This window comes from Scyliorhinus torazame, chromosome 16 (assembly GCF_047496885.1).
Source record: "Scyliorhinus torazame isolate Kashiwa2021f chromosome 16, sScyTor2.1, whole genome shotgun sequence".
Taxonomy (NCBI): Eukaryota; Metazoa; Chordata; class Chondrichthyes; order Carcharhiniformes; family Scyliorhinidae; genus Scyliorhinus; species Scyliorhinus torazame.
The window spans coordinates 166175631-166201434 of record NC_092722.1 but is presented as its reverse complement, the minus strand read 5'-3'; the positions used below and the strand labels follow the sequence as shown (position 1 = coordinate 166201434).

General features: G+C 48.7%; 1 protein-coding gene across 1 annotated transcript in view; it reads right to left on the bottom strand.

Moving 5' to 3' along the window:
• Window positions 1-13453: 13453 nt before the first annotated feature.
• habp2 (hyaluronan binding protein 2) overlaps window positions 13454-25804 on the bottom strand; it is a 171722-nt gene continuing 159371 nt past the window's right edge. Inside the window, exons 24-27 of the mRNA XM_072477631.1 lie at window positions 23538-23680; window positions 22201-22335; window positions 21948-22093; window positions 13454-14232 (exon numbers count right to left, since the gene is read on the bottom strand). Coding sequence (XP_072333732.1) covers window positions 14077-14232; window positions 21948-22093; window positions 22201-22335; window positions 23538-23680 — 580 coding nt within the window. The 3' untranslated portion in view covers window positions 13454-14076. The remainder of the gene's footprint in view (window positions 14233-21947; window positions 22094-22200; window positions 22336-23537; window positions 23681-25804) is intronic.

The following is a 25804-nucleotide window of genomic DNA, read 5'->3' as shown; positions in this document are numbered from 1 at the left end:
TAGTTTCAGACTCAGGTTTTTCACCCTCAAACTGAATATGGTCTTCTATCACGTTTGGATGAATCTTCCCTTGATGATCTTTTATTATGAGATCTTAAATTAATTCTGCCTCATTACACATTACCAGATTTAAAATAGCCAGCTTCTTGGTTGGTTCCATACATATTGTTCTAAGAAACTATTCAAGGTAAACTCAATGAACTCATTCCTGAAGCTAATTTGTAATTTGATTTGTTCAATCTACATGAAGTTTAAAGTCATCTGCAATTATTTCAGTATCTTTATTGCAAACCCCCAATATTTCTTGACCTACAGTATGTCCGACCATATAACTACTGTTCCCATCAGTGACTTCTTTCTCTTGATCTTACTTCTCTCACATGAACTGATTCTAGCTTTACTTTCCAAGATAACTTCACCTCTCACTTCTGCAATCCCATCTTTTATTATCAGCACTACCCTACATTCCTTATATTTCTGCCCATCCTTCCAAAATATCAAGTAACACTGAATATTCAGTTCCTCGTCTTGGTCACCTTGCAACCATGGGCAGGATTTTCCAGCCCTTCCCGCCAGCAAGTTCCTCCTGTCCTTTGGAAGATGACCCCTGCGGCAGCGTGTTCCCCTTTAGCAGAATGGGTGAGCAACGCAAAATGGCATGGACATTAGCAGGGCCGGGAGATCTCACTGGGGGCTAATGGTGAGCCGCCGGAAACCAGGGAGTGCGGGAGGGTGCGGGGGTGGGGGGGAGGTTCGGGGGGGGGGGGGGGGGGGGAGGGGGTTGATGGTAGTGGAACATCCCACGCAATGACTCTGCTGTGCAATCAAATCATTCCCATTTATTTATAATTATGCCATCAATTCATCTATCTTGTTACATTTGCTGCATACATTTAGCTTAAGTGCCATCATTTTATCTTTCTGCAATTTTCCCTATGCTGACCCTATTTGCTGGTACACTCTTATCTTGCTACACTGTGCTCCTTCCTGTGACACTTTGGTTATTGAATTGAATTTGATTTATTGTCATGTGAACCGAGGTGCAGTGAACAGTATTATTCTGCGTACAACCCAGACTGATTGTTCCATACATGAAAAAACATAGGACGTGCATAAATACACATTGTAAATACATAGGCACAGGCATCGGGTGAAGCATATGGAGTATAGTACTACTCAGCAGAGAAGACATGCGAAGAGATCAGTTCAGACCATAAGAGGGTCATTCAGGAGTCTGGAAACAGCGGGGAAGAAGCTGTATTTGTTGTGCTGTTGCTGTGTGTTCTCAGACTTTTATATCCCCTGCCCGATGGAAGAAGTTGGAAGAGAGAATAACCTGGGTGAGGAGGGGCCGTTGATTATGCTGGCCGCTTTCCCAAGGCAGCAGGAGGTATAGACAGAGTCAATGGATGGGAGATGGGTTTGCGTGAAGGACTGTGCTGTGTTCCCGGCTCGCTGTAATTTCTTATGGTCTTGGGCTGAGCAGTTGCCATACTAGGCTGTGATGCAGCCAGGTATGCTTTCTATGGTGCATCTGTAAAAATTGGTAAGAGTCAATGTGGACATTCCGAAGTTTCTTAGTTTCCTGAGGAAGTATAAGTGCTGTTGTGCTTTCTTGGTTGTAGCGTCAACGTGGGTGGACCAGGACAGATTGTTGGTGATGTGCACACGTAGGAATTTGAAGCTGACAATCATCTCCACCTTGGCACCATTGATACCGACAGGGGTGTGTACGATACTTCGCTTCCTGAAGTCAATGACCATCTCCTTAGTTTCACTGACATTGAGGGAGAGATTGTTGTCATTACACCATATCACTAGGTTCTCTATCTCCCTCCTATACTCTGACTCTTCGTTGTTCGAGATCCACCCACTATGATCATATCATCAGCAAACTTGTAGATGGAGTTGGAGCCAAATTTTGCCATACAGTTATGTGTGTGTATAGGGAGTATAGTAGGGGGCTAAATGCGCAGCCTTGCCGGGCCCCGGCATTGAAGACTATCGTGGAGGAGGTGTTGTTTATCCTTACTGATTGTGGCGTGTGGGTCAGGAAGTCGACGATCCAGTTGCAGAGGGAGGAGCCAAGTCGTAGGTTTTGGAGTATTGATCTGAGCTTGGCTGGGATTATGGTGTTGAAGGCAAAGCTGTAGTCAATGAATAGGAGTCTGACCTCGGAAACCTTCTTGGCGAGGTGCTCCAGGAATGAGCGTAGGGCCAGGGAGATGTAATCTGCTGTGGACCCGTTGTAGTGCTATGCGAATTGCAGTGGATCAAGGCATCCTGGGAGTATGGAGTTGACATGTCACATGACCAACCTCTCGAAGCACTTCATAATGATAGATGTCAAGGCCACTGGATAGTAGTTGTTGAGGCACAGTGCCTGGTCCTTCGCTGGCGGTCTTCTTGAAGCAGGTGGTAACTTCGGAATGGAGGGCGGAGAGGTTGAAGACGTCCACAAACACACCCGCCAGTTGGTCCGCGCAGGATCTGAGTGCACGACCAGGGACTCCTTCAGGGCCCGTCGCTTCCCCAGGGTTCACTTTCAAGAAGGCCAGTCTGACTTCGGAAGCTGTGATGGTAGGTATTATTACTCATATCATTGGCCTGCACTATTGCCTTCTCCTTTCACTTTGATCTTCTGAATTTTCCTTCAGGTGCACTTCTCCCCACCTCACCATTTAAATTAAAGCTTTTTCTCAGGCTCTAGTTAGTTAACTCACCAGAAACACTGGTTCCAGTGCAGTTCAAATGAAGACTAACCTGATGTGTAGCTTCCTCTTTCACCAGTATTATTGACTGTTCACCATGAAGCTAAACCCATTTCTCCCACAGCGATCTTTGAGACACGCATTCAACTCTCTGATCTTATTGACTTGATACCAATTTGCTTGTGGCTCAGTTAGTAATCCCGAGATTATTACCTTAATGTTTCTGCTTTTTAATTTAGCTTGTAACTGTTCATACTCACTCAACAGAACTCCTTTCTAGTCCTACTTATATCATTGGCACCTACATGTACCATGGCAACTGGATCTTACTCCTTCCACCCCAAATTCCACTCTTGTCCTGAAGAGATGACCATATCCCTGAGGCTTCTACAATCCTACATTTTGTATCCCTAAATCTGCCTCATTGTAAACATACTTTCTTGTCTCCAACAACAGACGACCAAATTTGAAATACTGAACCTAAGAGGTGTGACTGTCTCTTGGGACAAGGCGTTGAGGTAACTTTCTTACTCCCTGATACATCACAAAGTCTGAAGCTCAGCCTCCAGTTCACCAATGCTGAGCTGATTGTTCTCGAGTGCAGACACTTACTGCAGATGTGGTTATTGTTGATCACTCTGGTGTCCACCAGCTCTCATGTGCGATACGTGCAACACATCACCTGCTCTGCCATTTCTATTGTATTTTTTATTTAACTAATTGGTATTCAAGTCTCGAAATATCACTCAATGGTCTATAGTCCAGCGTTGTACGGCATTTAGAGCTTGTTTGGATGCGGGAGGTGGGGTGAGCCAGGTGGATCATCTTCCCATTGATATGCCATCCAGCAGGGAAGGTGGTGGATGGCCTTGTTATTTAGTGACCAATTAAGCCACTTAAGTGGCTCATCAAGGGCCTCTTCCTACCTCTGTTTACATCTTACCAGCGCCGGGGGGGGGGGGGGGGGGGGGGCGGTGGAGACTCTACCACATGAGGAGCCAGGTAAACCCTGGCAGTGAGCCAATATGCTCTGGGAGGGGGGCCTTCTATTCTGACACCTTTTGACCCATAGAGGGGGCATCCCATGGCAATGGCACTGCCTGCCCTCAGGACCACCACATACCTCACCATCCCTCAACCTTCACTGGGCCCTGGCAATCTCGAGATCCCAGTCACCTGATCATGAAGGTGAATGCCCGACTGCTGCTTCCGGATGTGGAATGGGAGGGAAGAATTGGGGATATATATAAATGGCTGGGGGAGCAGGGAGGCGAGCGGGTGGTGAAGATCATGGAGAAATGGGAAGCGGAGTTGGGAATGGAGATCAATTGGGGAGTATGGAGGAGGCATTGTGAAGGGTAAACGGGACCTCCTCGTGCAAAGATGAGCCTGATACAGTTTAAGATGGTGCACAGGGTGCATATGACTTGGGCGAGAATGAGTGGGTTCTTTCAGGGGGTAGCAGATGAGTATGAGAGGTGTGGGCGGGGGCCAGCGAATCACGTGCACATGTTTTGGGGTTGCGAAAAATTGGGAAGATTCTGGGTGGGAGTGTTCGCGGTCTTAGCCAGGATAATGGAGGAGGAGGTGGACTCGCACCCTTAGGTGGCAATATTTGGGATTTCAGAGAAGCCGGAGCTCATGGAGAGGAGGAAGGCCGAAGTCGTGGCCTTCGCCTCTCTGATTGCACGGCGACGAATTTTGCTGGAGTGGCGGTCGGCATCGCCACCGGGGGTAGCAGCTTGGTTGGGTGACCTGTATGACTTCCTGCGGTTAGAGAAGATAAAGTATGAGTTAAGGGGCTCAGCGGGGGAGTTTGAGAAAAGGTGGGGGATGTTTGTGACCGGTGACTGTGTTTGAGGAGTTATTCATCACGGGGGTGGGGGGGGAATCTGTACAGACTGTATAGTTGATTGTTGGGAAGTATGTTTCCCGGGGTGTTTACTTGCTGCAACCTGCTTTGATACAAGTTTGTAATAAAATACGTTTAAAAAAGAAAATTTAAAAAATGAGGGTGAATGTCCATCAATGTGTGCTCTTCCTCTATGTGCAGTCCCAGCAGTGGCCACTGGTCCTGGTGGCGCTGCTGAGCTCCTGGCTCTCTGATTAGCTGACAGCTTTTGGGGCTATCCTGGCAGGAGACAATTAATTGGCTGCTGCTGAAACAATGTGGCCCCGGGTCCCACTGGCCCCTCTACCAAATCCAGCCATAGATTTTAATGCAGGTGATAACCTTCTTTAATTTGTTAACTTTAGTTATATGAGGTTTTTACTCTAGTTTCACCCACAGTCCTAATTTAGCCTTATTTGTTTGTATTTGTGTTACTCTGTCAAGCAGCACTTCATATCTCCACCTTTTTGAATTCCCTCCCTTGCCAAAGTCCCTTGCACACTGGTGAAATCTGCCCTTAGGTAAAGTTGCTCCACCTTAACACTCTTAATTATTAATTCACTTACTGCCTTACCAACCCTGGTCAATTAAACCCTGGTTTAATTTCCTAGCTCTTAGTTTAAATCAACATTCTTGTTTGTGAAAAAAAGGAAAATAAAGCATGACCACTGGCAATTTTCACTTTCCCAACAATGACACATCTTGTCCATAGAGATTGTTAGACAGTACATTACAGGGGCACACTTTGATTTGTCGACCTTGTCCCAGTGAGTGAGGATTCTAGAGTAAAGTCTTTGCTTATGATTCGAAATACACAACCTGGGGGAAGCAGCTTCAAGAGTAAATTTCAGAAGGGGATTGAATTGATACAGGCTTGAAAAGGGAGAAATAGGAAGCACGGTGGGAAAAGAGTAGGTGAGAGGGACGAGGATAGCTCTTTCAAAGATCACGGATACAAAGGACGGAATGATTTCCTGCATTTTCCGATTAGACAATCTGTAAGAGTTATGACACAACAGCAACATTTGGAAAAGATGGAACCCACAACAAAGACTGGTTGGAGAGCCACTCAGCAGAGATGACAGGCGCGATTCAGCTAACGCGTTATACAGAGCCGGGCGTAACAGGTGAATCCCCTGAGAGCCCCAAATCGGGCTCTGCGCCGGCCAATTGAAAGTCACTCGACACGCTCCACCTGGCACGATCTACTCTCCCTGGGTGTGATCCAGCTAATGGCTCATTTAAATACCAAGTTGTCGTATGCACCCAGCAACTGGGAGTCAACGGCCATGTCTGCGAGAACTCAACCAAATGCTGTTTAGCATTGGCTTCCACAAACGTGGATCAGGCGTGATGGTACTTCTGGAGGTCTTGCAGGCCATTAAAAACCCCAGGTGTTTGGGGACAGGGCAGCGTAGGGCACTCCCCCGGCACCCAGGCAACTTGGCACTGCTAACCTGGCAAACTGGCAGTGCCAATCTGGCACTTCAAGCGTGCCTGGGTGACACTGCCCGGGTGCCATGGGGCACTGAAAGGGTGCCAGGCTGGCAATGCGAAAATGCCCAGGTGCCAGGTTGGTACTGCCAGGTGTCAGAGCCTGTGGGTATTTGCCCTTGAAAGGGCTGGAGTGGGGTGAGGGAGGGTGTGCGGGCACACAAAAAGATTGAAGGGTTAAGGGGAGGGTCTCCTGAAAATGGAGGTGGGGGGACCTGAAAGACAGGGGGGGTGTAGATATTGGGGCTGCTGTTCAAAATGGCGCCCCGATCAGCGAGGAGCAGGAAAAGTGCCTAAGTGTGGCCTCAATGGGGAGAAACACCCCAAGGCCCAAATAACGGCAAAGTGCCGTTGAATAGTGAGGTCAATTATGGTAGTGCAGCCACCGAGAAATACCCTGCCAAACACGCCCGAAACAGGACATCGAAATCTTTTGGCTGAATCACACCTGACATCTGTCATTGAATCAAAAAGAAAAGCCTACCTGATGCACAACAAAGACCCAAAATCATGAACACTGCACAGCTTGAGAATAGCTAATATAGTTGTCCATAAAAACAGTGAGATACTGTGCAAATAATTCTTACAGATTGTCCAATAGGAAAGTGCCACTATGATAAAAAGTAACAAAGCACAGGGCAATATGAAGGTTCCAGGAGGTGCTGAACTCAAGCAGGTAATGAGCCAGCACCCTGCCTAACTCTCTTGACAATTGTTTCCAGTTATTCTGCCAAGCTGTTGTCCACGACACTGGGTTTACATTCGGTCAATATTTCAAAGATTGACGATCTGATGGCATCATGGGATGGAGGCTCCCACAGCGGAGTCCCAGGACAGAGTAGAGACTGTCTTATCTACTTAAATTACAAAACATGGTAAAATACAGTTGCCAAATGGATGAATACATTAGAGGAATAGGATTTACACCAGAAATTCAAATCAATCTTATTGGACAACTATGATACGAGCTTTGCTGATTTGACTGCCTTCTCCAAATAGTAGCTGTTGCAGCAAGTTTCTGAAGTTCAACCATTAAATGAAGTCTTTGATACAGAAAGGAATCTAATTGAAATGCTACTAGCATAGTTTCTCTGAGGGAGATTGCATGCAACTGTGTTCTGTCCCACAAAAATTAGGCTTATACCAGATTGGCGCTGATGCAAAATGCAGACCTGACGGAAGGTGGTCCTGTGGTGCAGTGGGTAGAGACCCTGTCCCTAAGCCAGAAGCTTTGGGTTTGAGGCCCACCCCAGGACTTGACTGCCAAGGAAGGTGCATTCACAACGCGATCAAACAGGTTGAGTGAGTCAATCCTTCTAAACATACCAATGGTTGGGGGTAAGAGTAGGAGAGACTTGACAAGCTGTAAGCCTCTGGCGACAGACTAGCGACCTGTTCTGGGAATTACTAGCTATAGAAACAGACAAAAACCTGCATTGGCCCACCACTAGGTGTAGGAAGAGCATGGAAGAATGCATCTGATGAAGGGGTCATTATTGACCCAAAACGTTAACTCTTTTTCCATCCACAGAAACTGAGCCGCTCAGCATTTTCTTTTATCGTGTATCAAATCGTTTTCTGGGAAGCGAAAAACAATTTTCCTCGTAGCATGTGGAACGCAGAAAGAGGGTTCAAGAGATGAGACATCTACTGAAATATAACAGATTCTGACTGCAGGTCTTATTTGATGAACGCCTCATTGACCCAGTAGAAGGTGGCAAGGTAGGGGAAGAATAGCAAAGCACAAGTGGTCACATGTGAAAGGGCAGCAGCAAAAGTGATAGGCAGACCAGGATATAGAGCAGTTACTATCTGATAGACTATTTTAAAGATCTATGCCTAGGCAAACAGCCTTCATTATTGCAGCCCGCCTGACTGCGTGAGTACTAAAAATTGAAACATAAAAGAAACTGACACAGTAGACTTAATCCACAAGCAGATGATATTTAATCTTGCATGATGTTGACAATCCATGAAACAGGCAAAGAGATAATAAGAATCACCCCAGACAGGTGTGGATTGCTTCCAAACAGGATGAAACACATAAAACTGTTTTAGAAGTGTCATTGACCAGATTTAAACAGTAAGATCCTTTAATATCTAAGCATTTGAGCAACTACTGTAGGCACTGTGTGAAGCTTAGGACTCTCAGCAGTCTATAAACAGGAAGGGGACTAGGTTTGCAAGCATTGACTTAAAAAGCATGTGGAGCTGTGTCCATGCAGCTCCTGACAGAGCAGGGCAAGACAGGAATTGAGCTTCTACCCTCCAAATGAAATGTGTGCTTCATTCCCATAATGCTTGATTAATAATTTCTACAAGTATGACAGTTTGTTTGATCTTAATTAAAGGCAGCACTGGCATTTAATATTTACTGCACCTATTGCTACAATAATTATGCAAGGAACTTCAAAGCAAGGATAATCATGATTGGTATGCTGCACATAAATTTACCTTAAGTGGAGGACATGTTATGCAGGAATATTTCAACTCTCTTGATCCGTCAACAATCCAGTTTGAATGGCACGAGGAGGTGCGTAACCACTGGAAGCAGATTGGTTACAATGGGTTGTCGTTGGCTGGTAAGTTCACCAGTTCATCGGGCAGCACGGTGGCGCAGCGGTTAGCACTGATCCCAGGTTCGATCCAGCTCTGGGTCACTGTCCGTGTGGAGTTTGCATACTCTCCCCGTGTTTGTGTGGGTTTCACCCCCACAACCGAAAGATGTGCAGGCTAGGTGGATTGGCCACGCTAAATTACCCCTCAATTGGAAAAAATTAATTGGGTAATCTAAATTTATTAAAACGTTTACCAGTTCATCTGCTTCTCCAGGAGCTCTTTCTTAGGCTGAAATATTCCGGTCTTATTCGAGGCTGGGATTTTCCGGTGCCACCGAAAGTGAATGGACCTTTGATTGCAATGCCAAATTTTCCATTCTCACCTGCAACAGGTCCCACCACGGAGAATCCCACCCTTAGAGTCTAATTAATTGACTTCCTGGGCAGCAGCTTTGGAGTGACACCATCATCACCTGTACCTGCTTTCTCAGAGTTGCCTTGTGAAGATTGTCCAGTAAGACCACCATTTATGTCAACGCTTGTAATGCTGCCTTTGTGTTTCATGTTGTTCCCTGTATCAGGGACCCAGCCATAACATAATTACTGTCTCAAATCATACTTACCTTGGAAGATCAGATGCATCTGGGAGGGTTATTCTAGGCACTAATAGTTATGGCAGAACATTCTGTTGTAGCCCATTGCTAAGAGGCAACAGTTGATAAATGAGTGCAGTTATTATTCACTTATAATTTCCAGTAAAGTAACTATCCTACAAGAGTAGGTGGCAAATTGGTTGCAATCCTAACAAGCTGAAAGCTTTGTTTAACAATTTGATAATAACGGCTGCTATTAATTCAGGTTGCTTTTGAGTTTAGTAATTGTAAGCGGCGGTTTGGTTGCCCTCTGAGTTCACAGCTGAAAAAACTGAAGAACTTTTCATGGCACTGTTGAAAGACACTTTAGTCTCAGTAGTTGAAGTCTTGAAGTCTCTAACAAAGCAATACATACAGTCAGTATCTCAACCTTCATTCGTATCATCCTTTGACACCCAGTTAAGCATGAATAATCTCTTTTGTGCAGGAGCTGACTTGTCACATCTGATTCTCAGGAAGTAGTGCAACAGAAACATTACATGAAAGGGTTTAAAAGCATTGTGGTTATCCAGAATGAATGATCAAAACATTGGTACCAGAAAAGATGACCAGAGACAAGTGCATTTGCTGGAATGCTTATACTACTGATAATGAATGAGCGAGTCATAATAATCAGACAGAGGAAAACGATATTACCCTGAAACCTTTTGAAAGTGTTTCAGCCCAAAGTATGCATTTTATTTACACTGCTTTGCAAAAGCAGCTTATTTTATTTAAGTGAGAAGTAGTTTCTAATATAATTAAAGAAAACCACCATTGCCCAGATTTTAGGGCAGTGGCAAAGGGATCGCCTATACTGCAGACCCTGAAAAAAATTGTCCACCAGGATTTAATAAGCTCTGGCACATCAATTTCCTCTATTACAATGTGACTTTCAATTTGGGACAATCTGTAGGGGATCTGTGCTGTCCAGCAACAGTGAAGTCATCAGGTACTGATCAGCCAATCAAATTGAAGAGTTTCCACAGACAACAAACAAGGGGGTTAAAGAGCATGAATTATAATGCACTTTCTAATAATTTTATGGAGAGTGAAACTACAGAATCACAGAATTGTTACAGTGCCAAAGGATGCCATTCAGCCTATCGTGTCTGCACCAGTTCGCCAAATGACCATTAATAATAATCATTATTAGTGTCACAAGTAGGCTTACATTGCAATGAAGTTACTGTGAAAATCCCCTAGTCGCCACACTCCGGTGCCTGTTCGGGTACACTGAGGGAGAATTCAAAATGTCCAATTCACCTAACAAGCACGTCTTTTGGGACTTGTGGGAGGGAACCGGACAGCCCGGAGGAAACCCACGCAAGCACAGGGAGAATGTGCAGACTCCGCACAGACAGTGACCCAAGCCGGGAATCGAAACAGGGACACTGGCGCTGTGAAGCAACAGTGCTGACCACTGTTCTACCATGCAAACCAATTTTGACTGAGTGTCAGTCCCCTGCCTTTTCCTTGTAGCTTAGTACATTGTTTCTATTCAAGTAATCATGTAATGCCCTGTTGAATGCCTCGATTGAATCTGCCTCCAACACCCTTCCAGGCAGTGCATTCCAGACTCGAACCACTCACTGTGTGAAAATGTATTTTTCTTACATCACATTTGCTTCTTTTGCAAATCACTTTAAGCCTGTGCGCTCTCATTCTCAATCCTTTTATTAGTTCCTCCCTCTCTGTTCTGTCCAGCCACCCCATGATTCTGAACACCACCTCTTCGCCTTCTTCCCTTCAACATGAACAGTCCCAACCTCTCCAGTGTGCTGGATCACAGACCCCATCATCCTGATGGTCCCCTGTTGGTTATTGCAGTATCATGAGAGTGATGGAAGAATCTGTGATTGTCTGCTCAGGTCCACTGTTAGTCAAGTCATTGCCTGTCTGCCTGGCCACCACATGGATGCCCAATGTTTAGTCTGGATGATGGTTGACTAAAAAAGCCCACCACTGCCCACACCACATGGCTGTGTGGTGACTGCTTTGGCCTCTCAACTTCATCTTGAGCTCTCATCTCAGGCGTAGGCATTGTCCTGACCTGCATACCAAGGCTTTGCGGTTTGCTTAGACCATGAGGGTAGCTTGTCAGTGTCTAATTAAAGTAAGGATTCGGAGTGCGGCCCTGAGTCAGTACTCCAAGGTCACCATTCTAAGGGGATCTCAAGCTTGCCCAGTCACCCAATGGTTCTGCAGCATCACAGCAGTCATTGGATTTGGAAGCCTGTGTGCAAAGGGTTAAGTGCAGAGCAGCAATCATGAGCACTCTCAGGAATTAGTACATCCTGAAAATGCCGTTCTGGTGCCTTGGCAGATCTGGTGGAGCACTCCAGTGAGCTTGAGATACTCTGCCCCCTCTCACATTGACACTGATGGAGTACAACTCCTGCAGCAGTGTGGGACTGATGTCCTGGATCTGTAGCAGTCACCATCAGTGCTAATCGCTGCGCCACCGTGCTGCCCGATGAACTGGTGAACTTACCAGCCAACGACAACCCATTGTAACCAATCTGCTTCCAGTGGTTACGCGCCTCCTCGTGCCATTCGAACTGGATTGTTGACGGATCAAGAGATTTGAAATATTCCTGCATAACATGTCCTCCACTTAAGGTAAATTTATGTGCAGCATACCAATCATGATTATCCTTGCTTTGAAGTTCCTTGCATAATTATTGTAGCAATAGGTGCAGTAAAGGCCTCTGCAGCAGTCACCAACCTACCAGTGTTGACCTTGGTGCATTGGCACGTTGACATTACCACCTCAGTCTAAAGGCAGATGGACTCCCCCATTGTGCTTTGCAATCTGAGTACAGCAGGCATCCCTTCTTGATTTTCCCTGTGGATCAGTCAGTGTGATGTGCTTATCAGATTGTGACCCCGAGGCTACTCTGGAACTCGGTTCCCCGAGATGTGTGTCTCTGCTGGTGGAGGGTTTCGGTGAGTGCTGTGACAGGTCAACAGTGTTGGGGTCTGTGGATTCTTTGTCTCTGCTGTTCTCAGGGCTGGATACCAGGACCTGGCATGTCGCCCCCTTGGCTGTTTCCAAGATGTGCCTGCGAAAGAAAGCGAGTTCATTAGTGCATCGCAAACGTCTGAGAAAAAGGAGCCATAACTCACAGTATGGTTGCCTGATGAATGTTGCAGCGGAGGATCCTCACTGAGTGCCGCTGATCTCACCACCAGTATAGGAACAGTCCACATCCTTGCCAGTCAGCGGGATTGCTCTGCTTTCAATTACTGTGGGGACCTGGGTGTCGGACACTCCTCCATCAGTTTGGACCCCTTCCTTTTGCTGTAAGCTACCTTACCCTGCATGAAGACAGATGGATGCCTGCCAGACAAGATGATAAGGATACGTGGCATGTGTGGGTGGTGAGTGGAGCCATGGATGGGATGAGGTGATGATCCACATGGGGAGATGAAGGTGTGTAAGCTAGCATTGAATGAGATCCCTGTGGATGTCTGATGGATCTGAGCGGTGAGACGAGTGAGTTACACTGGCGGAACAGAGGAGATCATTCATCCTCTTTCGGCATTGGGTGGCTGTCTTCTTTTGAAAGGAGTTGGCACTGACCACTGCTGTCATCGCTTGCCATGCTGGATTTGTTTCCTTGCTTGGTAGTCTTTGTCCAGAGCGGGGATGGAGGGCTTGGCGGGGGCCTCCACCATGTCTAGCATGTGCTCAAGCGAGGTGCAGCTAAATTTAGAGGCAGCATGTTTCTGGGCAGCCATCCGTTCCCAGTGGCTTCCTGTTCCTTGGAGAGTGCCTGCCCTGTGCAGGAGCGGCCTTTAAATATAGCGCCCGGATTACTGAAGATCTGACGTCACGACGGGACAGGCGAATCAGAGGCTGCCCACCAGAGATACAATGAGAAACCTGACGCCTCTCCATTTTCAAAACATGTGCTGCACAATACTGCGGGAAAAGCCGCATTGGCGTGGCTGGATCAAACACCGCCTTCCCTGCCCGAAATCGTATGTTAACAATTCCTGGGACAATTCCACCCAAAGGGTGCAATAACATTATGGACAGTAATTAGAACTCTTGTTATAGACTCCCCTCCAGCAAATTGTTTACGAGTGTTGTAATGATAAATGCAAATATGAAATTCAGTTCTGTTTGGTGTAACACTAGGAGAATAAATGAAAAGACAATTATTGTGCTTCAGTTTATTAAAAATATAATGTGCAACATTTTTCAGCCTTTCTTTAATCAGTGTGATAGTTTATTTCACCTCATCCTTTGCCGTATGAAAATTGAGACTTTTAGTATCTTGGTTTTAGAATCATTAACACTAATTTCCAGCTGAGATGATAATGACACACTTCTCCGTTTATGAACAATGTTTTCTGTAATATCCTGCACGGGACCTAAAGGTGGGAATGCTTGTCTTCCCGTGCGCCTTGTGGAGTACCCTGCTACCCTGCTATGGGCGGGGTATCTCAATTAACCAATGCATATTAGGTCTGTCAGTTAGGGACCAACCAGAGAGAAAGGAACCCATTAGGGATCTACCAGGTAGTGTATATATTGTTTGTGCAAATAAAACTTTGTTCTTTTTTAACGCGGTGTGGACTCCCCGTGTCCTTAAAGTGGCGACGCGGATGGGATGATTACAAGCTACTTTTTGGGAGAAGTCATCATTTTAAAACAACTAAGAAACAGGTTAGGTAACAAAACCTGCAGTCATTTTTCTTGAGAATTATTTAAGTCCTTTCAACAGAATAGTGCAGATGACACTTAAGAGTATTCAATTTAATTGTTGAAAAATTAGCCGCTAGTATATTATTTCTTGAATCCAGTTGACGAATGTTACGACACGGGCATAAACACCAGGTTTATTTTTTACTCCACAGCGGTCACCCCAGCTCACTATTCCATACACCTGGTAATGTCCATTTGCCACGCATGACAGCGGTCCTCCAGAATCACCCTGTGACAAAACGGACAGCAACAAGTTAATTTGTTTCTTCCCAGCTGCTCCCCTCCCTCTGCTGCTGGTGCTTCTGACTCTTGCTGGGATGCAATGAGCCGGCAGCTCTCTTACTATCTTGCTCAAGTGGCCAACTCATCTTGCATTCACCTCGAAAGTGAGCATTGGAAGCTCCGTGAATGTGTATGTGAAAGCTGGAAGCTGTCCCTACCTTGTCCACAAACACATGCCCGGGGATATTTAGAATGTGACCAGGGGGAAGCTTGAAATCTTCCTCCTCTCCAAGCCTGGCGGTACTGAGACTAATTGCCATACCCTCGCTCCTGCTTCAGCTCAGATCAGTTGAGTCGCTCCCAATCTGGTGACCCATGGATCCCACAACTTTCTGACCAGCACAGCTTCCTACAACACTATGTGCTACTCAGCTGAGAACCCCCCCTCCAAAGCATTCATAAAAATCGCAGCATATTAACTAAAACAAATAACAATGTGTAGAAGGAGCTACATTGGTTCTCAGTGAACAGGAGTCTGCCTATGAAATTAAAATTTCTAAAATCTCCAGAACCAAATTATTTTAAGGCTTTTATTCTGCAGCTGGCTATCTCTTCCAACACTGTCAACTTAACCTGTTTCAGAACTGGGCCTATGATGCCTGACCTTTAGAAATGAGTCCAAATGGTCATAGATGCGCTAATCGTACATGAACCTCAGTAGCAGATGTTCAATGGGCGGATCCCGAAGAGCGGGGTGAAAATACAAATGGAAAATCCCACCGAGGCGGCTTGGGATGGTTTCCTCCCGGTAAAGCGTGAGGCAAGCGACTAGAGTGAAAGCTGCTTTCCATTTGATGCTGGAGGTTGATGAGCCACCAAGTGATTGTGCGCTGCTCCGAGAGGCCGGAGGAGCAGGTTTGGGTGGTGGGAAAGGGCCGTGGAGAAAATGAACTGAAAAACAAGGGCAAAAATCAAACAGGAGAAAATGTGGGCCGACTGAAAACCATTCCGGGGGCGGGGGGGGGGGGGGGGGAGAGAGTCTAATGTAAAAAGAGAAACATATACAACCTAATGGTTTAGTCTGAAAAGTTAGACTGAATCTAACAGTCAAACAGATTTATTTTACAAGGAATCAAATAAATAAGAGAAGGGTTAATACAAAAAGTACCTCAGGGAAGAGTATTAGAAAGCACAAGTGAAAGAGAAACACAAACCACAGAGTCCAGCCAGAGGCACTTAAAAATGTTTTATGACAATGTTGGTAGCAGAGGGAAGGTCAAGGAACAGATGGGTCCATTAAAAGATAAATTGGGTAAAACTATTACAGATGATTAGGATATGGGAAACATACTGAATGGATTTTTCACATCAATTTTCACAAATGAGTACTGTAGGCAAATTCCAGTCAGAGTGAATGGGGCTCAGTGAGCCATAGCATATATAAACATTAGTTTTTTAAAAATGTTCCACAGAAACTGGAAGAATTAAATATCCATAAAGCCCCTGGGTGGAAGAGAATATATCCTGGAATCTTCAAGGAATTAAAGGCAGAAATTAGTGAGGCTTTGGTTGATACTTTGCAGAAGTTGACAAGTGTCTGAAATATAGTTTCAATGTTCAGGAAAGGATGTTATGCACAAACCTGGGTCCCATTTTCATTCCATCACCAGGGCAGTGTAGCGCACAAAGACTCCGTGAGACGAATAGAGTGAAGTCGATGAGGCTTTATTAAGCGTGTCTGTTCCCCCGCAGCTCGATAGTAAACTGGCCTGCGGGGGAAGACTCCGGCTTCTTATACTCCGCCTTCAGGGCGGAGCTAGAGGTCATAGGCCAACCAGGACCCGGGATCTGTCAGCCAATTAGGGCTTCCAGTCCCACATGACCCCCAATACATACTACCACATTCACCCCTTGTCAAAAATGAACCCGGCGGGGTGATGCTTCGTATGGTGGTAAGGGTTTACAGGGCTGGTCCTGGGAGGAAAAAAAAACATTCACATGGCAATACAGTATTGTACAATTTTGTCCTGTTGCAACTATTTACAGAGGGTATAAGAAGAAAAGCAAAATGTTCTTGTGAAAAGTCCATATTTAGCTTTAGATCGACGCCACGAGTTGGTCGGGTGGTATGGTCATCCGTGTCGATCGCCTCGGCCCCGGTGGTGGTGGTGCTTGTACCGGTGTTGTCGCCTCCAGGAGCCTTACGGTTTCAGCTTGGACTTTATTCTTGGTCGGTGCTGAGGGGAGGGGAACCGATCCTCCTGGGAAGGGGGCGGTCGCGGGGTGCGGCGGTGGCAGGAAGGGGGGGTGTTGGGTTGATGGTGTCGGGGGGGGTGTGCGTGTTGCCGGCGGGCGCCAGATCCCGCAGGGAGACCGTGTCCTGTCGGCCGTCGGGGTACTCCACGTAGGCGTACTGGGGGTTCGCGTGGAGGAGGTGAACCCTTTCGACCAACGGGTCCGCCTTATGTGCCCGCACATGCTTTCGGAGCAGGATGGGCCCTGGGGCCGCCAGCCAGGTCGGCAGCGACGTTCCAGAGGAGGACCTCCTAGGGAAAACAAGGAGACGCTCATGAGGCGTTTGATTAGTGCTCGTACATAATAACGACCGGATTGAGTAGAGAGCGACCGGGAGGACCTCCTGCCACCGTGAAACTGGGAGGTCCCTGGACCGTAGGGCCAGTAGGACGGCCTTCCAGACCGTGCCGTTCTCCCTCTCTACTTGCCCGTTCCCCCGGGGGTTGTAGCTGGTCGTCCTGCTTGAGGCTATGCCCTTGCTGAGCAGGAACTGGCGCAGCTCGTCACTCATGAAAGAGGACCCCCTGTCGCTGTGGACGTATGCGGGGTAACCGAACAGTGTGAAGATGCTGTTCAGGGCTTTAATAACTGTGGCCGCGGTCATGTCAGAGCAGGGAATGGCAAAAGGGAAGCGGGAGTATTCGTCCACCACATTAAGAAAATATGCGTTGCGGTCGGTGGAGGGGAGGGGCCCTTTGAAATCGAGACTGAGGCGTTCAAAGGGGGGGGAAGCCTTAATCAGGTGCGCTCCATCCGGCCTGAAAAATTGCGGCTTGCATTCCGCGCAGATGTGGCAGTCCCTTGTGACTGTACGGACCTCCTCTAAAGAGTATGGGAGATTGCGGGACTTGATGAAGTGGTAAAACCGAGTGACCCCCGGGTGGCAGAGGTCCTCGTGGAGGGTTTGGAGGCGGTTAATTTGTGCGTTGGCACATGTGCCGCGGGATAGGGCATCGGACGGCTCGTTCAGCTTTCCGGGACGATACAAAATCTCATAGTTGAAGGTGGAGAGCTCGATCCTCCACCTTAAATCTTGTCGTTTTTGATTTTGCCCCGCTGTGCATTATCGAACATGAAGGCTACCGAGCGTTGGTCAGTGAGGAGAGTGAATCTCCTGCCGGCCAGGTAATGCCTCCAATGTCGCACAGCTTCCACTATGGCTTGGGCTTCCTTTTCTACTGAAGAGTGGCGGATTTCTGAGGCGTGGAGGGTCCGGGAGAAAAAGGCCACGGGTCTGCCCGCTTGGTTAAGGGTGGCCGCTAGAGCTACGTCGGAGGCGTCGCTCTCGACCTGGAAGGGGAGGGACTCGTCGATGGCGCGCATCGTGGCCTTTGCGATATCCGCTCTGATGCGGCTGAAGGCCCGGCAAGCCTCTGTCGACAGAGGGAAGGTCGTGGTCTGTATTAGGGGGCGGGCCTTGTCTGCGTACTGGGGGACCCACTGGGCGTAGTATGAAAAGAACCCCAGGCAGCGTTTCAGGGCTTTTGGGCAGTGCGGGAGGGGAAATTCCATGAGTGCGCGCATACGTTCGGGGTTGGGGCCTATTATCCCATTGCGCACTACGTAGCCCAGAATGGCTAGCCGATCGGTGCTAAAAATGCACTTGTCCTCGTTGTACGTGAGGTTCAAGGCTTTGGCGTTCTGGAGGAATTTTTGGAGGTTGGCGTCGTGGTCCTGCTGATCGTGGCCGCAGATGGTTACATTGTCGAGATACGGGAACGTGGCCCGCAACCCATGTTGATCAACCATTCGGTCCATCTCCCGTTGGAAGACCGAGACCCCGTTTGTGACGCCAAAAGGGACCCGTAGGAAATGGTATAATCGCCCGTCTGCCTCGAAGGCTGTGTACTTGCGGTCACTTGGGCGGATGGGGAGCTGATGATAGGCGGACTTGAGGTCCACGGTGGAGAAGACTTTATATTGGGCAATCCGGTTGACCATGTCGGATATGCGGGGGAGAGGGTACACGTCTAGTTGTGTGTACCTGTTGATGGTCTGGCTATAGTCAATGACCATCCTTTGTTTCTCCCCTGTTTTCACTACTACCACCTGCGCTCTCCAGGGACTATTGCTGGCCTGGATTATGCCCTCCTTTAGTAGCCGCTGGACTTCGGACCTAATGAAGGTCCGGTCCTGGGCGCTGTACCGTCTGCTCCTAGTGGCGACGGGTTTGCAATCCGGGGTGAGGTTCGCAAACAAGGACGGGGGTTGCACCTTGAGGGTTGCGAGGCCGCAGATAGTGAGTGGGGGTATTGGGCCGCCAAATTTGAACGTAAGGCTCTGTAGATTGCATTGGAAATCTAATCCCAGCAAGGTGGGGGCACAGAGTTGGGGAAGGACGTTTAGTTTGTAGTTTTTGAACTCCCTCCCCTGCACCGTTAGGGTAACTATGCAGAATCCCTGGATCTGTACGGAGTGGGATCCTGCAGCTAGGGAAATCTTTTGTGCGCTGGGATAGGTGGTCAAGGAACAGCGTCTTACCGTGTCGGGGTGTATAAAGCTCTCCGTGCTCCCGGAGTCGACTAGGCATGGCGTCTCGTGGCCGTTTATTAGCACCGTTGTCGTCGTCGTCTGGAGTGTCTGGGGCCGAGCTTGATCGAGCGTAATTGAAGCGAGACGTGGTTGTAGTAGTGGAGTGGGGTCCGTTGTTGCCGTCCAAGATGGCGTCGGGGATGGACAAAATGGCCACCCCCATACATCGCACGTGGATGGGGGGTCACAAGATGGCGGCGGGGGTGGACAAAATGGCCACCCCCACGCGTCGTACAGGTCTGGGGCGGTCCAAGATGGCGGCGCCCCTCCTCCCCTCGTGGTGGCCGGGACCCAAAATGGCGGCGTCTGTGGGTCGCACATGGTGCGCTGGGGGGGCTGGGGAGTGCTAGGACCGCGAGCGCTAGGACCGCGAGCGCTAGGACCGCGAGCGCTAGGACCGCGCGGAGCTCCCTCACCGGGGACAGCGGTGGTCGGGGCCCAAGTAGGTGGCGCCGGCGGGTCAGGCGTGGGGCGCGGGGTGGGGGTTAGGGGGGCATTAGGGACGCGCAAAACTCCCTCCTCTCCGTGGAGAGTGTTGGCCGGGACCCAAAGCGGTAGCGCCGGCGGCGGGTCATACATGGGGTACGGGGAGGGGGGTTGGGGAGCGTAAGCGGCGTGCAGGGCTCCCTGTTCTCCCGGGACCGCGGTGGTCGGGACCCAGAGCGGCTGCGCCTGCGGGTCGTACATGGAGTGCTGGGGGGGGGGGTTGGGGCATGTAAACGGCTTGCAGGGCTCCCTGTTCTCCCGGGACAGCGGCGACCTCGCGGGACCGGCACACAACCGCATAATGGCCCTTTTTCCCGCAGCTTTTGCAGATAGCTGCGCGGGCCGGGCAGCGCTGTCGGGGGTGTTTCGCCTGGCCGCAGAAATAACAGCGGGCGCCCCCGGTGCGACTCGGCGTTTGGACCGCGCAAGCCTGTGGGGTGTCCGGGGGGGGGGAGTAGTGGGTTTGCCGCGACAGGTACGTACGGGGCCCAATGGGCTGCCGCGCGGTCGGGGCCGTAGGCGCGGGTATTACGCGCGGCCACGTCTAGGGAGGCTGCTAGGGCCTGTGCCTCTGAGAGTCCTAGCGATTCTTTTTCTAGAAGTCTTTGGCGGATTTGGGAGGATTGCATACCTGCCACAAAAGCATCGCGCATTAACATGTCCGTGTGTTCGTTTGCGTTCACCGACGGGCAGCTGCAGGCTCATCCCAAAATCAGCAGCGCGGCGTAGAATTCGTCCATCGATTCTCCGGGAGCTTGCCGTCTCGTCGCGAGCTGGTAGCGAGTGTAGATTTGGTTAACTGGGCGGACATAGAGACTTTTCAGTGCTGCGAACGCCGTCTGGAAATCCTCCGCGTCTTCGATGAGGGAGAAAATCTCCGTGCTCACTCTCGAGTGCAGGACCTGCAGTTTTTGGTCTTCTGTGACCCGGCCGGTGGTCGTTCTGAGGTAGGCCTCGAAGCAAGTCTGCCAGTGCTTGAAGGCTGCTGCCGCGTTCACTGCGTGGGGGCTGATCCTCAGGCATTCCGGAATGATCCTGAGCTCCATAGTCCTTTTTAGGCACGCTTAATAAATTGTAGCGCACAAAGACTCCGTGAGACGAATAGAGTGAAGTCGATGAGGCTTTATTAAGCGTGTCTGTTCCCCCGCAGCTCGATAGTAAACTGGCCTGCAGGGGAAGACTCCGGCTTCTTATACTCCGCCTTCAGGGCGGAGCTAGAGGTCAACGGCCAACCAGGACCCGGGATCTGTCAGCCAATGACATTAGGGCTTCCAGTCCCACATGACCCCCAATACATACTACCAATGGCAGCAACACTGCAAAAATGGCAATGCAGCAGTTATCTCCCTAATCCTGCAGGAGCCTGGGTCACCACCATCTCAGAGCCTAGGCTTCAATTGGAAACAGGCACGAGCCAGATCTTGCCCCACGCTGAGGTATTTATAATTGAGCAAAGACGTCAGAATAAAGCTAATGTTCATTAACAAGGGTTCTCATATGATTTGCGTTAAATATGCCCTGGAAACTCAGGAAAGCCATTGCAACATTACACAAATCTGACTTATCAGACTCTACCAGCATTACAAGAAGAGTGGCATCGAATACAGTGAACACAATGAGGCCAATGGCATTCATTGGGGGGCTGGGAGACCAACAAAGGCATTTTCAGAATGTGATCACAGTATCTAAATATTGTGCTGACAAGGTCAGAGGCTGGAAATTCTGTGGCGAGCAACTCACCTCTTGACTCGCCAAAGCCTGTTCACCATCCACAAAGGACAAGTCAAGAGTGTGATGGAATACTCTCCACCTGCCTGGATGAGTGCACTCCAACATCAGTCAAGGAGCTTGACATCATCCAGGACACAGCACCCCATTCGCCAACACCTCTACTGTTGCTGCAACAAAATCCTGGGACGCCCTCCCTCACAGTACTGTGACTGTTCCTGCAACACATTGACTGCAGTGAAGGACTTGAACTGAAGGCGGCTCACCAGTACCCTTCTCAAGGGCATTTAGGGATGGGCAACAACTGTCGGTCTAGCCAGCAATGCCCACGTTCCACGAAATACTGAATATGCACCAAATTTGTGGTACCTTCTGTTTTATGGTGCAGGTATCATTAACTAATCTGTGCCCTCAGTTGGTGAGCAATACGTTTGCAGCTTGTTTTTGTTTATGAAGTTGGAAATGTTTTTCTTTGTACTGGCTTTGAGGATTTGGGGAATCGAAAATGAAGGAATGACCATATGGTGGAGAAGTTTGGTCTCTGTCTTGCCTTTTTTTTTGGATGTGGAATCTCAGGTGGTAAGAATCTTGCCACAAAGAATCTCTATCCTTAAATCATTAGAGGTACTTAAGAGCAATCAGATTACAGTAGTCAGTTCAAGCAATAAGTATGAGACTAACCTGGCAAGAATCCACTTTTCCCTGTTCTAAATTTCCTGCGCAGGTCATGGTTTCATCAATGACGCCATTGTAAGATATTTCTTTATTACAAGCTCGTTGAGAGATTAGTTTTACAGATGCATCCAATAAATATTTTGAACTGTTTCCTGTAATGAGTAAAAAATGCATGAGCATTGAGTTTTAGTGTAGACGTTTAACATTTTTAAATTCATGTGTTTTAGATATATAGAATTAACATGGTGGGTTTGCGAACCTGTTTCAGTTGTGCCCCATCCTGCAATGTAACACTCTGAGGTGCTAGGTAAAGCAACATCTGGCAAACATATTGTTCTGACATATTTGGTTTCCTTGCTGCACTGTCCTCCAACATTTCTCAGTTTCAATAAGGCTGAAATATAAGCATCAAGTCAGTTTAGGATTTCCTGACACAAAGCCATTAGTCGTCTTGGGAGAGGGTTGAGCCATTTGTAACGCGAGTAAAAATCTTCCCGAAACCATCGCACAGCAACCAGCTGCAAACCAGAATGCCACCGCTGAAAGTTGGATTTCGAAGTAGGCAAAGCGATTTAAAAAATATTAAATCAAAGCAGATTCAGGAAAAAGAATTCTGCACCTATTATGGAAGTCACTATTAATATGGAGAACCTTTTAGTGAATCTGCCTCTTCCTGACTGGAACGTTGCTTTCTGAGGTAACCATTCTGCAAGCTCAGTTGCCTTTGGGATAGGAAAAACTGAGGAAGCACATGTCAAAGCCTTGCGTCAGGATTGCAAATTTGTAAAGCTGCCCCTTATTTGTTCAAAGTGTGTGAGCATCCACAAGTGGAAAACTGGTGTAGCTTTACCCATGGAGTTGGCGTTGAGTTAAACAGGCAGACAAAAGAAAAACAGGTAGAGAGAAAAAAAATCTGATTATTTTTCTGAAGCACTTCCAGCCAAAGGGGAATCAGTCACCGAGTAAAATTGGGCTGGATTCTCCATTGCACCTGATGTGTTAAAGTAAGTTGGTTCAACGTTGACTGCAACTGGATGCAGTGGAACTAGAAACAGGCTTCTGACACAGGAGATGGTCCAACACTTTTATTGAACTTCCTGATTGCTGTACATAGTCTGCTGTGAGTTGACACTCTGTCAATCTAACTGATAACCTCCTACTGGCTTGGCCAGACTAACTCTCTACTTCACGGTGATAGTGCTCACTGGCTTGTGCACTCTTACTATCTCAGTAGCTGTGTACTGTAGAGAGAGAGAGAGTCTTAATGCCCTGTGTGCTTTATAGTGGTGGTGTCCTGTCTGGTGATTGGTTGTTATGTGTCGTGTGTGTTCATTGGTTATCCTGTGTGTCAATCACTGCCTGTCTGCATCTCATTATATACATGAGTGGATATTATGACAGCGCCGGCAGCACACGGATTTCCCAGTGGCGTGGGATGTGGAAATCCCATTGGCAGGTGGCGTGAATGGAGAATCCCACTGCCAGCGAGGGTGCGTCGCCGAGGATCTCGCGGCTGGCGGACCGGAGAATCCCGCCCAATGATTATCAGCTTGCATCCCATCGACAGGTAGACTAGAAAGCAAATAGTTTCCTCACCAATGTCACTGCGCAAGGCAGTGTCTGTCTCTTCATAGTCTGGATGCATAATCATTTGCTCAACATCGAACTTCTGTTCATTTAGTTCTGTTTCATCTATATTGTGTTTCCCAAGAATTATTTGATAATGCTGGGCTTCGTTGCTGCAAGTAATTTGAGTGGTAAAATATAATTACATACTCATAGAAAGTCAGTGCACAAATTAAATTCCATTATGCAGTCATTTGCATAACAGCCCATGGAAAACTGAACAGATTTACACAGGCAGATAATTAACAAAACCTAATTTTAGCTAGCAAAATGGATAATTGTATAACAATAATACTACTGAAATTTTACACAATAATTTAAATCTTACTCTAATTTTCTGCTTTCTACATTCTGTTTGCTAAATTTTTTGGTCTATATTATTTCATCGCTATATTCTCCATTTCATTCCGCTTTGTTCTTTTCTTTTCCACTGACAGGAAGCTGGCATCAAGCCAAAATGACGCTATGTCTATCACACAAATGAATCATACAATATATGAATTTCAGTGCCAGTGTAATGCCAGGTATGTTGGCCATACTTTCCAATGACTGACAGATCGTATCAAGTAGCACGTCCCTTTGGCTATTGTCAATAGACAAACTCCTGATCGTATCGAACTAGGCCATGCTTGCAAAATTCAGAATGTAGGGCGAAATTCTCCCCAAACGGCACGATGTCCGCCGACTGGCGCCCAAAACGGCGCCAATCAGACGGGCATCGCGCCGCCCCAAAGGTGCGGAATGCTCCGCATCTTTGGGGGCCGAGCCCCAACATTGAGGGGCTAGGCCGGCGCCGGAGGGATTTCAGCCCCGCCAGCTGGTGGAAACGGCCTTTGTTGCCCCGCCAGCTGGCGCGGAAATGACATATCGGGGCGGCGCATGCGCAGTGGAGGGAGTCTCTTCCGCCTCCGCCATGGTGGAGACCGTGGCGGAGGCGGAAGGGAAAGAGTGCCCCCACGGCACAGGCCCGCCCGCGGATCGGTGGGCCCCGATCGCGGGCCAGGCCACCGTGGGAGCCCGCCCACGCCGCCTTGTCCCGCTGTTCAAAAGGTGGTTTAATCCACGCCGGCGGGACAGGCAATTTATTGGCGGGACTTCGGCCCATCCGGGCCGGAGAATCCAGCGGGGGGGCCCGCCAACCGGCGCGGCCCGATTCCCGCCCCCGCCGAATATCCGGTACCGGAGACTTCGGCAATCGGCGGGGGAGGGATTCACGGCAGCCCCCGGCGATTCTCCAACCCGGCGGGGGGTCGGAGAATGACGCCCGTAATGTCTAATATTAGATGTGTAACCGCAGTTGTACAGCTCTTGCTAAACTATCCCATTTCTGCTAAGAATTACTTTAACAACCAATTTAAGATTATCAGTCAAGCTCGTAAAATGGTGCACTGATATTTGCTAGAAGCTAGTATATTATCAGGAACCTGCAGCGGGATTCTCCCTTCTGGGGACTAAGTCCCCACTGCGGTGGGAGAACCGGCGCCAACCACTCCGGCATCAACAGCCCCCGAAAGTGCGGATGCCGGAGGGGTTGGCACCACACCAAGCCGCAGCGAAGGGACTGCACGAGTTTGCACATGCGCCGAAGGGCCGGCTTGATCTTGCGCATGCGCAGGAACGCCACCGTGGCTCCGTGCATGTACGGACTGTCCGACGTGTTTTGGCGCATGCGCGGGGGTTCTCAGCTCCGCGCAGGCCATGGCGGAGCCCTACAGGGGCCAGCGCAGAAGGAAGAAATGCCCCCACGGCACAGGCCCGCCCGCAGATTGGTGGGCCCCAATCGCGGGCCAGGTAACCGTGGGGGCCCCCCTGGGGTCGTATCCCTCTGTGCCCCCCTGAGGACCGCCCCCGCCGATTTATCTGCCAGGTTCCCGCCGTGTGGGATCATGCGTAACCCACGCTGGCAGGATTGGCCAAAAAAGGATGGCCGCTCAGCCCATCGGGGCCCGGAGAATTGCTGCTGCGAACGGACCCCGACTGGCGTGGCGTGAATCCCGCCCCCGCCCGAAAAACGGTGGCGGAGAATACGGCAGCCAGCGTCGGGGCGGGATTCGCGCCTCCCCCTGGGGATTCTCCGACCTGGCGGGGTGTCGGAGAATCCCACCCCAGAACTCTGCAGGCAAAAGGAACAGGCATTACACCTGTTTTCAATTAAACAGAAACATGGAGGTCAATAGTTCTTTGGTGCATTCTCAATGGCAACACCTCAACTAATCAGAGTTAATTTGACAACCTAT